The sequence below is a fragment of the Desmodus rotundus genome, chromosome 7 (genome assembly GCF_022682495.2).
Source record: "Desmodus rotundus isolate HL8 chromosome 7, HLdesRot8A.1, whole genome shotgun sequence".
In the NCBI taxonomy this organism is placed as follows: Eukaryota; Metazoa; Chordata; class Mammalia; order Chiroptera; family Phyllostomidae; genus Desmodus; species Desmodus rotundus.
In genome coordinates, this window is record NC_071393.1 from 82,101,781 (window position 1) to 82,117,653 (window position 15,873).

The 15,873-nt window shown below is 38.1% G+C and overlaps 1 protein-coding gene across 12 annotated transcripts in view; it reads right to left on the reverse strand.

Moving 5' to 3' along the window:
- ATP8B4 (ATPase phospholipid transporting 8B4 (putative)) overlaps window positions 1-15,873 on the reverse strand; it is a 222,568-nt gene that overhangs the window by 101,899 nt on the left and 104,796 nt on the right. For 10 of the 12 annotated variants that reach the window (XM_024568257.4, XM_024568254.4, XM_053927684.2 and 7 more), the window contains 2 exons: window positions 6,994-7,066; window positions 3,101-3,171 (listed from right to left, as the gene is read on the reverse strand). The exons of the other annotated variants lie outside the window; for them this stretch is intronic. In XM_024568257.4, coding sequence (XP_024424025.2) covers window positions 3,101-3,171; window positions 6,994-7,066 — 144 coding nt within the window. The remainder of the gene's footprint in view (window positions 1-3,100; window positions 3,172-6,993; window positions 7,067-15,873) is intronic. 12 annotated transcript variants of the gene reach the window in all.

Below are 15,873 nucleotides of genomic sequence, written 5' to 3' on the forward strand. Positions count from 1 at the left end.
CACCAAGAAGCAGATGCCTGAGAAGGTATGTAATTAAACTTCCCATATATGAGCTTCACAATGATGTTGGGGTAATATAAACCCAAGTCAAGGAATGCCCACTGGTAAAATAGCTTTCTGTAGGAAAGTTGTGTATATAATGAAGTTACTTTGTTTAAAAGTAATCCCATTGACCAAAATGTATTAATTCCCAGGAGGTACAGACAAGTAGAGACTGAGACAGTAAAGAACTTCATAGTTGAGGCAGAAATTCAGCTGGGATTGATGGACAAGAGTGAGAGTGTGGCGCTGAGGCTAAAGGACTAACATGTCCACTCATTTAAACAACTTTTCAAATACCAGAAACAGTCAGTCACACCAACCAGGCAGACAGTCCTTATTCCTTTATCCTACTCAATACATCATGCCATTCATCAAAGGTTTTCATCATTTTAGGTTACTTCCCCAGGATTCTCTCCAATGCCTCACTTTCACCTTCAGATATAGAAACTAAAGGGGGAAAATAGTCACACATGTGCCTTATGATAAAAACAATAATACTTTTCTAAGACTCTGGATTAATACTTTCATTGTTGTACCATACTCTCCCTTAATCTGCCTCAGTATCTTGATAAACTTCAAAATAATTTTCAGCATATGAAACAAGACAGAAAGATCCTGGGGACCTTTACTGGGTTTCCACTAAGGGTAAAATCTTGCAAAAACTGTATCACAATATGACAACCAGGATACTGACGTTGGCACAGTCAAGGTACAGAGTATCTCCATCACTCCAGGGATTCCTTGGGTTGCCCATTGCAGCCACGCCCACTTCCCTGTCTCCTCCAACCCACCTTCAACTCCTGGCAACCCCTACTCTGCTGTCCATTTCTATAATTTGCCATTTCAAGAATGTTACATAAGTGGAATAATACAGTATATGATCTTTGGGAAGTAGCTTTTTTTACTCAACATAATTCTCTGAAGTTTCATTCAGGTTGTTGCATATATCAATAGTTCCTTCCTTTCTATTGTTCAGTAGTATTCCATGATATGGATATACCATGGTTTGTTCAATCATTCACATGTTGAACGGCATACGAGTTGTTTCTAATTTGGGGATGTACAAATAAAGCTGCTATAAACATCTGTGTACAAATTTTCACGTAATCATAAGTCTTCATTTCTCTGGGATAAATCCCCAGAAACGAAATTGCTGGGTGGTATGGTAGTTGCACGCTTAGTTTTTAAGAAACTGCCAAACTTTTTTCCAGAGTGATGGTAGCATTTTCACTTCTATCAGCAACATGTGAGCGATCCCGTTTCTCTACATCCTTGCCAGCATTTGGAGTTGTCACTATTTTCTAATTGAGCCATTCTGATAGGTATGTGGTGATATATTGTGGTTTTAATTTTAATTTCCCTAATGCTAATGATGTTGAGTATCTTTTCATGTGCTTATTTGCCATCAGTATGTCATCTTTGGTAAAACGTTTCATCATATCATTTGCCAATTTTCTAATTAAATTATTTGGGTTTTTTACTATTGAGTTTTGAGTATTTTTCACATGTTCAAGATGCAAGTCCTTTGTCAGATAGATGGTTTGGAAATATTTTCTTCTAGTCTGTAACTTATTCTTCTTCATTCTCTTAACTGAGTGTTTGCAAAGTAAAAACTCTTAATTTGATGAAGTCCAGTTTAGCAAATTTTCCTTTTATGGGTCATGAATTTTGTGTCAAGTCTAAGAACTCTGACTAGCCCTAGATCATAAAGATTTTTCTCCTATGTTTTTTTTCTAAACGTTGTATAGTTTTATGCTTCACATTTGAATTCAATTTTCCTATAATTACAGGGCTATTCAAATTATCTATGTCATACTAGATGAATTGTGATTGTTTTTTGACAAAGTGGCCCTTTTTATCTATGTTATTAAATTTACATGAACAGAGTTGTTTGTAGTATTTCCTTATCCTTCTGATGTCTACAGGATCTGTCTTAAGTCCCCCTGGTTCATTCATGATACTGTTAATTTGTGTCTTTTTTTCTTTTTTCAGTCTTGCTAAAGGTTTGTCAATTTCCTTGATGTTTTCAAAAAAACAACTTTTTGTTTCATTGATTATCTCTATTGTTTTCTTCTTTTCAAGTTCATTCATTTCTGCTCTTGTTTTTGTTTTTATTTCCTTCCTTCTGCTAGCTTTAGATTTATTTTGGCATTTTCTATGTTCTTGAGATGGCAGTAATTTGAGACTTTTTCTCTTTTCAGTTGTATACATTTATTGCTGTAGGTTTTTCCTCTCAGCACTATTTTAGCTTCTGCCCAAACTAGGGGCGGGATCACACACACCAAACTCTGTGTGAATATCTCCAAGACAATAATTTAGGAAGTAGTGGATAAAACCATGGGCTCTTTTGTCAGACTGCCAGGTGCGAGTCCTGTCTCTACTCTTTAGAACTTGGAGACAAATTACTTAGTCTCTTTAAGACTTAGTTTCTTCATCATACAGTGGGGCTTATTTATAGTAACTATTTCAGGATTAAATGATAAAATCCATCTATAAAACATATATGGTATCTTTAAAATGTAAGCATTCACTAAATGTTCTTATGCCAGCAGACAAATTGAATCAATGAGAAAGAACTACTTTATATCAATGTCAAAGCTGCCTCATACTCCATTTCTCTTTTTTTCCTCCATGTCATCATTTGGCCCAGTTCCAAAAGATTGCCTTCTACAGTGACACTGGTCCTTCCTTCCTCAGGAGATCTGGACTACGACTAGCTCTCATTTTCCTTGGAGAATCACTTGAAATTAAAAGCAAGCAAACAAACCCCAAAAAGAACCCTTCTAAGGAATCTCAGTGAAGAGTCTCTGTATGATATTATTTATATATACATGTTTGATTCACTGTTTGCAAAAGAAAATAAAATCAAGAGAAAATATAGAGTTTTCAAAAACAAACTGCAAAGTAATTAGCAAATGAACTTTGGAATTTAGACTATTTCTTCCAAGAAAATAAAATGGAAAATAAAGATTAAGATTTAAGTCCTGTTCCTAAAGCTATTAATCTTAAATAAATTTAAAAAACAATCTTATTACTTATTCTAACTTCAATAACTTACCCATCAAGCTCAGCGGTTTCAATGTAACAAAGGCCGTGTGGCTCACTACTTGACAGGAGAAGCAGATCAGCCTGTTTTTAAAAGCAGGACAAAGAGCACTTGAGAAGGGAAGACTGGTCAGAGTCTTCCATGCTGCACTATCCCTCCACTACTAATGAGCCAGATGAGCCTTAGGAAAAAAGTGAGAGAGGTGAAATCCTGTTCCACCTCTCCGTTACATGCCCTGAATCAAACCCTCCCTCTACTTACCCGTTCCTGTTTTGCATACCCTTGACCATCAGAACATACGCAAGGGCAAGGGGTATCAAAAAAATAAATAGCCACTCCATTCACTTTTTTTCCCAAGAAATATATAAAATTCTGCTTTCTTGCTTGGATAATTACTAGTGAAAAATATAAAACTTTCCCCAACAGATTAGATCAATGGAAATGTTTAGATGCACATACTTTAATTCCTTTGTATGATCAGTTAAGAGCAGAGGGCAGGCAACGAAGATGAAGAAAGGCAGAAGTGAAATAGAAGGAGGAATTTGGAAACAACAGAAAAAAATAAGACAGACAAGGAAATCTTTTAAAGAGAGAAAGGTTAAAAGAAAAACAAAGTCAGATAATTTGGAAAAAAGAAAAAGGTGGTGAGGTGTGAAGAAGAAGAGAGAGAAAATAAAGCAGGGACTGAGCAAGAGGGAAAGATAGAATAGAAAATTTGGTAAAAGACAGTAGAAAACACCCAGAGACTAAGTAGTTGGTCTCTCGCAGAGATAAATCATTCTAGGTGGCTGTCCATGTGAGCCTTGGAAATAACCTGTCACAATTCGGTTTTAGAATTCTGGTATCTTTCCACATTGGGAAGCTGTTTATTTACTTTTAAGTTTCAAATTTTATATTAAAATAAGGGGTTTTGTTTCCACATCTTAGCTATTGTAAATAATATTGCAATGAACATAGGAGTGCATATATCTTTTTTAATTAGGTAGTGTTTTTGTTTTCTTTGGATAAATACTCCGAAGTGGAATTGTTGGTCCATCAATAGATAAATGGATAAAGAAGATGTGAAATATACACACACACACACACACACACACAATGGAATATTATTCAGCCATAAAAAAGAATAAAATCTTCCATTTGTGACAAAATGAATGGACCTACAATATATTACACTAAGTGAAATAAGTCAGACAGAAAGAGCCAAATACTGTACGATTTCATTTATATGTGGAATCTAAAAATTAAATAAACACAACAAAACAGAAACAAACTCCTAGACACAGAGAACAAACTGATGGTGGCCGGGGGGAGGGATTGTGGGGAGACAGATAAAAAGGTGAAGGGAAGGAGAAGTACAAACTTCTAGTTATGAAGTAAGTAAGTCACAAGGGTAACATACGGCACAGGGACCGTGGTGGGTAACACCTTAACAACCTGTGCGGTGACAGATGGCTACTAGACACATCACGATGACTACATCATAAGGCACATAAATGTAGAATCATTATGTCCCACACCAGAAACTAACATAATATTGTGTGTCAACTATACTTTAATAACAAGTAAATAATAATGAATAAAATAAGGATTCTTTTTTTGAAATTCTGAAGGGTCTGAATGTCTGAAAAGAACTGACTAAAATTTTAGCAATTTATTTTGACACAGCCTAACAATTTTCTAGCTATATCTGAATGTACAATCAGTATTCCAAATCTGTGAAATTTTCTTACCTTTGTTTTTAAAAATGTTAGAATGATGCCATTCTCAAGTCCTGACACTTACATTTAGAATCAATCCACTCTTTTCATTGTCTCAAGCTTTTAAATTTCCAACTCAAAAATAGACAGTGTGTATGGGATTGTGTTGTCTAAATTGTGACAAAATGGGGTCTGGAAAGAAAAGCAACTCTAGGTATAAACAGGCATCTTTCTGTATATTTCATAATTATTTTCAATCCCAGATGATAATAATAAGAGAATTCTGGATCTTGTTTAAAAGGATCCTTCTAAGCTTGGAGAAGGAGAGGCGTAGGCCCAAGGAGCATGGAGTTCTATTACTATCCTAGTCATTGAAGGTAAAAATGAGAAATAAAACCAAGGTGAATTTTCAAAAACTTTTTTTCCCTTTAAAATCATAATGGGCAATTTTGGCTCAAGAGTGGTATACATTCAAAAAAAAAGAGAGAGAGAGAGAGTGGTATACATTCTTCCCATGTTCTCTCTATGGTGGGTATGCTTAGTTTACATGGTGACAAGTCAGAAAATGAACTTCTGCCGTGACAGGCTTCTGTGGCTCATCCACAGGTGAAGAAGAGCCCTGATAAGGCAAACCCATTTATTCCCCAGGCCAGGGATGATTATTGGAACCCACAGTGGGGGCAGGCAAACAGTTGTTAATTCCAACCCAAATCATGTTCCTTATATCCCCATTTGTGCTTTCTTCTCTCAATTATCAGTGCCTTATCCAGTGTGAGTATGCTTAAAGGAAAATATGTTGATATGGACAAAAATCAGAATAAAGTCATGAAAATGTGTGAGATTGTAGGATCATTTTTATTTAAAATTTAAATTTTATACCCAAAAAATGTACACTGTGCAATAATATGTACTAGATATATTATTATTTTTATTTATTATAATTAAATTGATTTGAGAAGATTAACAAACAGATGGGGAGAGAAGGGAAGAGAAGAGAAAGGGGAGAGAAAGAAGAGAAGGGAGCAGAATAATAATGAACCTCATATCATTTACTCATGTATAGGTCTTTTCCTTGTTCAAAACGAAATCCTTGCCCATCTGTTTCACCCCTACACTTAGTAATTGTTTATCAACAGAACATTGGTCATTTATGTTTTTTCATATAGAAGAAGCAAGAAGCTTCTTCTTCATACAGTTCAGATAAATGTTTAAAAAAATCTTTCTCTGAAAATTTTCAACATTCTACTGTCTCACTTATTTTTTAAAAGGAGGGTTTATTTACAGAAATTAGAATGAAACAAGTAACTCTGATTTGAAACTATAAAACTTCAAAAAATGTGAGGACAATTAGACCCAAAATGGCCTCTCTGGAAGGATGTCCGAGAAGGTGCAAAAACAACTAGATGAGACGCCCTGAGGGGTCCGGGAGAGCCAAAGCCTACCCTTGCCAGGACTGGAGCTTAGGTCAAATTAGTCTTCTACCAGGGGTGTCCAACCTGCGGCCTGCAGGCTGCATGCATCCTAGGATGGCCATGAATGTGGCCCAACACAAAATCATAAATTTACTTAACAATTATGACATCGTTTTGTGATTACATGTCACAATGTGTTTGATGTGTGGCCCAAGACAACTCTTCTTCCAATGTGGCCCAGAGACGCCAAAAGGTTGGACACCCCTGTAGCCATTTCATCTAATGTACAAAGTAAAACCCTCATAAATAGGATTTTAATGATTCACAACAATCAATAGAAATCTTCTGATTATGATAATTCAGGAGAGAGCACACATTCTTCCTCTCACTTATCTTTTTCTCAAATATATGCAAATTAGCAGTATTAAGTCTGTTATTGTGGGATAATATTCAACTTACGGGAGGACAAACCATTTTTAAAGTACTCTGGAGCATTTTAAATGGTCTTATTTACATCGAACGATTGTAAATCTTTGTATCTATTAATTTAATGCATCCCAGAGGAGATACAGTGACAATCAATCGGCTGTATCTAAATTACCCTGTTATCGAAAGTAGTTAATCAATATGTCTTTTAAAACATTTTATCATTGAGACTTCCTACAAATACATCTTGGCATTCCCTCTTTAATTACTCTGGATTAGTATAGATTTACTAAGTTTGCAAATGTAAACACTGCAGTACATGTGATATTTCAGTCAGAGATATATTATTTAAACAATGCTCTATACTCACGGCAATAAACTGGTTATTTTCTAATTTAATGATGTCTCCCACTTTAACATTCATCCATTTTTCTTTCTGCAGGCTGTGAACAAACATGAAATTAATTTTAATCAGGAACAGGGAAGAGTTGAGTGAATGAATGTATTCATAATGGAGCATCACAATGGAGGGACAAAAGCAGCAGACCAGGCTCTTCTAGAATGCTCAATTCAAAGGACCTTACATAACAAAATCTTTTACCTGAGTGCTGTGGGGACTAAGGCCCAGGGAACTCAACTGATTTGCCCAAGAATACTTAGGGAGTTCGTGGTATCCCTGGGGCCAAACTCAGGATGGCTGGGTGCTCTTTCCACCACCCCATGGTACCAGCTTTATACAGCAGCTATTGACTCTTGCTTGCATTTCCTTGGCCAGGACATTAAGGAGAACAGGAAGGATAAATTCAGTCACTGACATTCTTTTCAAACTCTGTTAGTAATAAATGTTGAAATATCACCGCCATTGTCTCAGAAGTCTGTGTAATGGAAAGCAAGCAATGAATGAGGAGACCAGGGCACGGATAGAGTGGGTCCCAGCAATAGCCAAAGTGCAGGTAAGAGTAATTGCAAGAGAATAAATTTGAGGAAGGACAAGAACACGGGTGATTAAAAAAAGCCTCGGAAAACTGAATGAGAAAGACCAGCAACAAATCATCCACAGCCCTGTGGCCGAGGACAGACTTCGTGGCATTCCAACGTCTAGGACCAGCAGCTCAGAATTGAGAGCAACACAGCCAAGATGCTGCATTGCTTTCTTTGAGGCTCCTATACATAGTGGAGCCCTGAGTCTATCCTTCATCGAGTTCAAAGGAGTTTATGACAAAAAGCTATGGCATCTAGTTGGTCGGACCCCTAGTGACCATGTAGGCAGACAGGCCTCCAGAAAACAGACCACCTGTAGCGGTATACCATGATGCTAATCACGCCTCGTGAAATTCTCTGAAGCCTCCTAAACCAGTTTTGTTTTCCAAGTTGGAAGCCTTCATCACACTTTTTGCTCAGTGATTCCCTTTTGGGAGAGAAGGCTGGGATGATAAGGCAGGTTCCCCAACAAGTTAAGGTGGGCAGGTTAATGTCATTATGCAGTTTTTAAAAACAACCTAATTTACTTGTTTTATAGGCTGGAAAACAGTTTTAAATATTTATACAACTGTGAAATATGTCTCACACTATCAACCCTGCTGGGTTATTTGGCTTAAACACTCAAAGAATTTTTCTTTAATATGGATCCAAGTACATGTTGTTCTGGAAAATATTCAACTGCAGCATTTTCATCTCCAGCCAGAATTCAATCATTTTCCCAAAGCCATACTTCTCTGCACTTTATCTAGTTCAATGGCAACAGGAGAACCTAACAAGCCTTCTAAATCTCGTTTCATTTCTCCTGGGGGTACCTCCTTTGGAGCGAAAGAGACACTTCTTAGGGGACAGTGTCTTGGGTAAAAGTTGATGCAAACAGAGCAATATGGAGACCGTGTCTTTATTTATGGAAATTGCACTGCTACCGAATTGTCTGGAAATCTCTATTGAAAGTGCATCTGTTTACAATAATATTGTAATAATTAACTATGGTGCCAGCCATGGGTACTGGAAATATCCCGGGGAACACTTTGTAAAATATTCTGATTGTCTAACCATTACGCTGGACACGTGAAACTAATACAAAATAATATTGAATATAAACTGTAATTGAAAAAAATTTTTTTAAAAAGAAAGTGCATCTGTTTCAGGCAGAAGCTGAAATGATATTGTTTCATTTTCAAACTCATATTCCTCCTACCTGTACATCATAAGCTCTAGGAGGGACCCCACCTTACCTCTCCCATCCAAATGGAAAATCAATCATAGTGAAAAGGGAACACTACAGAAACTCTTACACCTTTTTTTATTCTTGTTTATTCTATTACAGTTGTTCCAATTTTTTCCCCTTTGCCCTCCTCCACCCAGCCCACCCTCCAGTCCCACAGTCAATCCCCACACTGTTGTCCATGTCCATGGGTCATTCACACATGTCGTTTGACTAGTCCCTTCCCTTTCTGTCCACCATTGCCCCCCTCTCTCCTCCCCTCCAGCAGCTGTCAGCCTACTCCATGTTTTCATAGTTTGGTTTGCACAGATAAGTAGCAATAGCCACTTCTGATGGAACAAATCAAAACCTGAATTTTCTTACTTAAATTCTAACTTGTTTTTCTCCAGTTCAGTATCATAATGTTTTCCTCTATAAAACCAAAGCATTTGGAATGATGTTTTTAAAGGAGTGATATCAAGGGGAATTACTTGAATTAACTCTACATTTGGGGAAAAAATACTAGAACAAAATCTCTTTAAGAAAAAAAAATTGCAAAACCCCAGAGCATGTAAAAAATCCCTGGTATGGGACCATCTGAGATGATTGTAAATATGATGTCCTATAGGGACCATACAGAGGAATGATAAAGTAGAATAAATCTTCATGCCCATTCCCCTCTCACCCACCTGTGCCTCTACCTGTATTTTAACCTCGACTGTCCAACTTATTAAATATTTCCAAAAGAAGAAACGCACTCAAAATAACTCATTTGACAGTGCTTTGCTAAGATCTGACTATTAATCTGTTCTTGTCATTCAATAGTCCAAGAAAGCAGATAGTACCTACAATACTATATGAGCCCAGGATCCCTTACTATGTGTCACTCTAGTCCTTTCTTTTTCTCTCTTGCTACCCTCCACCCAGAACATACACCCATCAGTCTCTCCAGGCTCCTCTTCCCAAAAGGCCGATTTGTTATTCCAGACATCTTGCAACACCTATCCCTCTCCGGCTGTGTCAACAGAACATTGTCCCCTATAGAGTACTCCAAAGTCTATGACTAACAAGACTTGACACCAAAAAATTTTCTGGTATGTCCAAATTCCATGGCACAAACTATCACCTCTGTGGGCCATGGGCTGTGGAGAACCTTCACAAGGCAACAATGCAGGCTAACACAAACTTTTTCTGAGCTTTAAACAAAATGCTGAGAAAATTTCTCCAAAGAAATATTATCCAAAGCTAATTAGCAGTCTGTCAAGAAACCACAAACAGGATTTCCTAGATGTCGACCCCAACCCCAGCACTTTTAACTGTCTCATCATTTACCCACACAATGGACACACAGACACATTGCTTAGGCTCGTGGACAGCGCCCCACCAAGAAGAGAATACAACCCTTACTAAGTAAGATTATGATAGTCATCTTATGATTGGAAGGTTACCAGAAACTGAATGAAGAGTAAGAGAGAACAAAATAGATTATTTTGGACAGGAGAAAGTAACACTCTACAGATTCCATTAGAATTTTGAAGAAAAGGGGCCCGGATGTATTGGTAAATGATAGGGGTACGTGATATCTTGGTTAAACCCCCTTATCTGACTATATACCTGTAGAACAATGAATGTGTATAATACAATCAAAGGAGAGTATTTTTTAATGTTATTTCCTATTCTATCTTACCAGGTAGATGTAACCGTACTTAAGTAGGGCTTCTAAGATATATTTCAGGCCCTGGCTGGGTAGCTCAGTTGGTTAGAGCATTGTCCCTATATGCCAAAGTTGTGGGTTCAATCCTCAGTCAGGGCACATACAAAAATCAACCAATGAATTCATAAATAAGTGGAACAACAAATCAGTGTTTCTCTTTCACTCTCTCCCTCTCTTCCTCCCTCTTCCTCGTTCTGAAAACAAATTCATTTAAAAAAGAGATATATATTTCAATGAGCACCAAGGGTCATAGCTAAGAAGTAGCCAAACTTACTGAAAAGTGCAAACTGGTTAAGACCTGCAAGTGCATTTAAATAATCTATATTTTAAATTTCGCCATTTTTCTTGTCCTACCAACTACCGCCACCACTGACAACACACAAAAGACACACCAGCAGAAGGGAAGGGCAGTTAGGAAGGTTTGCTTTAAAGCTCATCCTCAAAATATTTCTAGACTTCTTCTAATATTTTAGCTTCTATAGTGACAGCATTTCATCATCATCCTAAAAAAAAAATGAAAACGGCCACTCCCCAGCTCTCCATGTGTGGCACAGCTGTTCTCACGGCTCACGTTTGAGGCAAGCTTGCATCATAGTCCTGCCAGGGGGACACAGAATGGCCTCATGGGCAGTGACAATGACACTTAGCTCCACACCCTTGGCACAAACAAACTTTGCTTTTATTTTTGTTGGGAAAAGCCCTTCTGTTCTCATGGAGGAATTGCAATATGTGACCATTCTGAAAGCAAGTTTATTTATTTAATTGCACTGAATCAAGAAATTCCAAGACTCTAAAATATGCATATTTTATTTCAGGTTTTGAAATGGACATAATCAATTTAATCCTTCTATGAACCATGTTTTTCAAAAACAAATTAGGTTATAAGATAACCTTTACCTTAGTAAAGTCACAAACCAATCACTAAAGAAGCCAAACTTCAAGAAAAGAACTCATAAAATTCAAATTCCAAAGGCACCATAAAACATATGGAGTTTAACTGCCACAGAATAGTAATGAGAATTACTTACAGGAAAGAATTTTTTTTAATACACTCATTAACTATAGGCCTACCTCAGAGACATTGTGGGTTCAGTTCCAGGCCACAACCCTGAAGTGAGTATCATGCAATAAAACAAATTGTAATATTTTGGCTGGTGGAGGGTCTTGCCTTCAATTTGTAAAAATGTAACATCCGTGAAGCCCTATAAAACCAGGTGTGCCTGTGTAATGTCTACTCTCAGAACATCAGAGAGCCTGAGTTCTGAGAAAAGGTGGCGAGACAGAGCAACCACATCTAACATTTGCTGATAAATTAGTCTGAACGTGCTTCTTCCTGATACCACGCAGCACCCTACGAGCTGCTAGGCTTTGCGGAGAACCTTCTTGAGAAAGTGCAAGTAGAGTGAGGTGGCACCTACCCTGCTCCATGTCACTGAACTATTGGCTGCAGAGGCTACAAATCAAGTGTTTACCTTGAACGTGACACCAAACCCATTGCTGAAGCTTTCAGGGACACAAGGAGGAGCTCTTCAATGGGCTCCTCAAGGCTACATTCATCCTTTTTATATTCTAATGTTCCAGACTGCCCATTAGCAATATAGATCACTGAGAATTTCCTCAAAAGCTACAGAAGACACACTGGGGACTACAAAGAGAGATAACAAAGAAGATGAATATTATTGACCTCAGTATTACATATACCGAGCGTGGTTTCTTCTTTAATCTCAAGTCCATGTCATACCTAAAACACACAAAAGTATTCTTCTCCTCATACAGAGATAGTTTTATTACTCACCATTGTTTCCTCAGGATCTAGAATAATGCCTAGCACATAGCAGGCACTCAATAAATATTTCTTGAATAAATGATAAATAAATTAATGAATATAAAACAATTGTTTACAAAAACACTTGTTGAATGATAGCATTTTCCTGAATGTCTAGTAAGAATTATAGCAACCAACATGGATTTAGTGCTTACTGTTTGCCAGGAATGTGCTGATTTCTTCAGGTATAGAATTGCCAAATAAAAAAAGTGACACCCAATTTAATATGCTTTTAAAATAAACAGCAGTTAATTTTTAGTGTGTCTCATGTAATATTCAACAACACTTACACTAAAAAAACATCATTATCTGAATTTCAAATTTAATTGGATTCCTTATATTTTTTTAATTTCTTATTGTTGTTCAATTCCAATTGTCCCCATTTTCCCCCATTACTCTCCCTTGCCCCACCAACCCCCCACCTCCCATGTTCAATCCTCCCCCCATTCTCTTTGTCCATGGGTCCTTTATACATGTTCCTTGACTAGACCCTTCCCCTTCTTTCCCCCATTATCTGCCCCCTCCCCTCTGGTCACTGTCAGTTTGTTCTTTATTTCCATGTCACTGGTTCTATTTTGCTTGCTTGTTTGTTTTGTTGATTAGGTTCCACATATAAGTAGACAAAAAAAGAAAAAAACTGTGGTATTTTTACACAATGGAATACTACGCAGCAGAAAGAAAGAAGGAACTCCTACCCTTCATGACAGCATGGATGGAACTGGAGAGTATTATGCTCAGTGAAATAAGCCAGGCAGAGAAAGACAAATACCATATGATCTCACCTATAGGTGGATGCCTTATATTTTAATTTGCTACTTCTGACAATGATATTCATGCATTTTATCTCATTTTATCCTCACAACACCCTATGAGATAGGCCTAAGCTGCTACTCCCATTTTATAGAATAGAAAACTGATGTTTAGAGAAATTAAAATATGTGACTTATTTTTGCAAATCTATCAGAAATTTAAAGGCTAACCGCTGTGGGGGGATGGAGGGATCGTGAAGAAAGAACTCATGGACATGTAAACAGTGGGGTGATTGAGGATGGGTGAGGGGGTAGGTAGAGGTGAAAGAGGATCTGGGGGGATAAATGGTAATGGAAAAACAACACAATAAAAAACAAGGTATAAAAATGAAATCTAAATGCCTACAGACTTTGATATAAACACCCCACTTTAAAGAACTGATCATACAGGTGCTCAGAGGAGGTCGTACAAGGATGTTTGCTGCAGACTCGTTTGTACTAGCAATCTACGAGAAACTCTGTGCCCACCGAGAAGGGTTAGACAGGCACGGTATGGTACGCCTGTTCAGTCATGGTTCTTCTACTCAAAGCAATACAATGAAGCCACGGAAAGAATAAGATAGGTCTGTATGTGCTGACATAAAATATTCTATACGTTACATTTTTAGGTTAAAACGATCACATACAAAATACTGCATATGCATAGAAAGATTCTAACGGTGTTTTGAAGCAAAGGTATACCTACGTATATCTCTGTCCACACCTGCATAGAAAACATCTTGAAAGACACACAAGAAACTGTTGAGTGGTTGCCACAGGAGATAGGAAATAAAGAGAAGTGAGGTGAGAGGGGGGCTTCATTCCACTGCATACTGTCGTGTACTATGTGAGTTACATTCCGTACATGAATCTTTGGCATTATATATAGGTACTTTAAAGGCTAAGTGAGGAGGGAAAATAGAAAAAAGCAAAACTTTTCCAAGGTCACATGTAAATGGCAGACCTGGAACTAGAATCTGAGTCTCCAAAGCTCATGCTCTTGATAAACCTATATTTATTATTATCTTTTACTTTGTTTGCCATGGAACTTAGGTATTGCCTATTTAGAAAAAGAACGGGCCCTTGGGAGCTGAAGGAGTGCGGTCACAGCCGTAGTGCAGGCTCCCGGGGTTGAAAACCAGGCAATCCGAAGGCCACTCGCAGTCCTGCCCCAGGACACAGATGTTCCGCGGGCAGCAGCAGTGTCTGGTTCTCTTCAATCCCACTGCTGTCAGAGTCACGCTGGAGTAAAACACACAGCTTGGCCCTGATCCTCCAACAATAGACTGCTGAACAGAATCTCATTACATTGAGAATAGCATAATACTCATATCTTTGGAATCTACTTATTTTGAAGAATGCAGATGTTTCCCTCCTATTCCTTCCTTATTAGCGTGGTGCTTGTGCTGAGGCAGGATCACAGGGGAGGTCTGTGGTCTGCTGTTGAAGATGCTCTCGCAGCAGTTTTGCCAGGGCAAAGGGCGGGAAGAGGGGAGATAATGAAAGATGTAGTCCTACAGCATGGATAATTAGTTCAACAATTTGCTGAGAAAAAGTAATCAATCTTACAGATGTCTTGCTTAATTTTTATAAGTCCTGTTGTGCACTAGTCAGATGCAGAAATACACGCACAAGGTAGCCTTCCTATTTTGAAAACAGAATGATCAATTCACTTACTGTTACCTGAACTGTATAAACCTACTGAGAGTTGTGCAGAAAATGTACTTTCTTTAATCATTTCCCTGAACTGAAACCCTTCTCCTAAATCAGTCTCTTAAGATCCTTTGTCTTCTGTAAATTCTTAGTAGAATTCCACTAATAGATGGCTAATAGATGATGAGACCCCAAGGAAATCAGAAGAAATTATTTCAAAGGAAGACTATTACACCTGCTCTCACATATGAATACTAAAGGAAATACCTTAGATTGACTGGAGAAAACAGAGCTATTTAGGTCAAGATCAGATTCCTCAGCAGCAGTTTCAAAGGGAGATCTGTGTGCCAGAAACTTATTGGCAAGTACTCTTGAGATTAACACCTGTGGGGAAGTGAAGGAAACACAGTTGGGCAGAGGGAGGAAGTCGGCTGTTGATGCAGTTGCATCAGAGGCTCAGCCAACCCCACACAGAGCTCTGGAGATGGAATGCCCTTCAGAGTTGGATCTAGGGGACCAGGCTGGATACCTGGGCATTATTCATCCTTTGGATGCAGTCTGACCCCAGCAAGAAGGGGCAAACTTGAGCAAAACAGCTCTTCTCAGCCAAGGGCAATTCCCAGCGAGGGCTGACAGTGGAGGGCTGTATGCAGGCAACAACCTTCCCACCACCTAGAGGCAATGGGAAACCACAGCGGCTGTGGAAATATATCCTGCAGTGTTTCAGGGGAATATGGGTGAAACAGGAGCACATCCTGTACAAACTGCCAGCCCGCTTCCCAGTTTTGCTATCGACATGGCCACGTAATTAGGATACTCCTTTTTTAATTCTGAGCTATTTTACCTCTCCCTAGTTCCCATTTCAATTCTATAAAGTCAGTATGAGCAGCTGCCACGAGTCATTGTGTTCTCCCACCCTCCACTTTAAAACTTCTCAGGGATATTTCGTAAAACTTTGGGTCATCCGATTTACTCCTTTTTCCAATGATTAATAAATGAAGTTGGAAGATACATTTTTAGTACATTTCCATTAAAAAACCATCTACAGACAGTCACTGACTTCCTGAATGTCCTAAGAATAATGT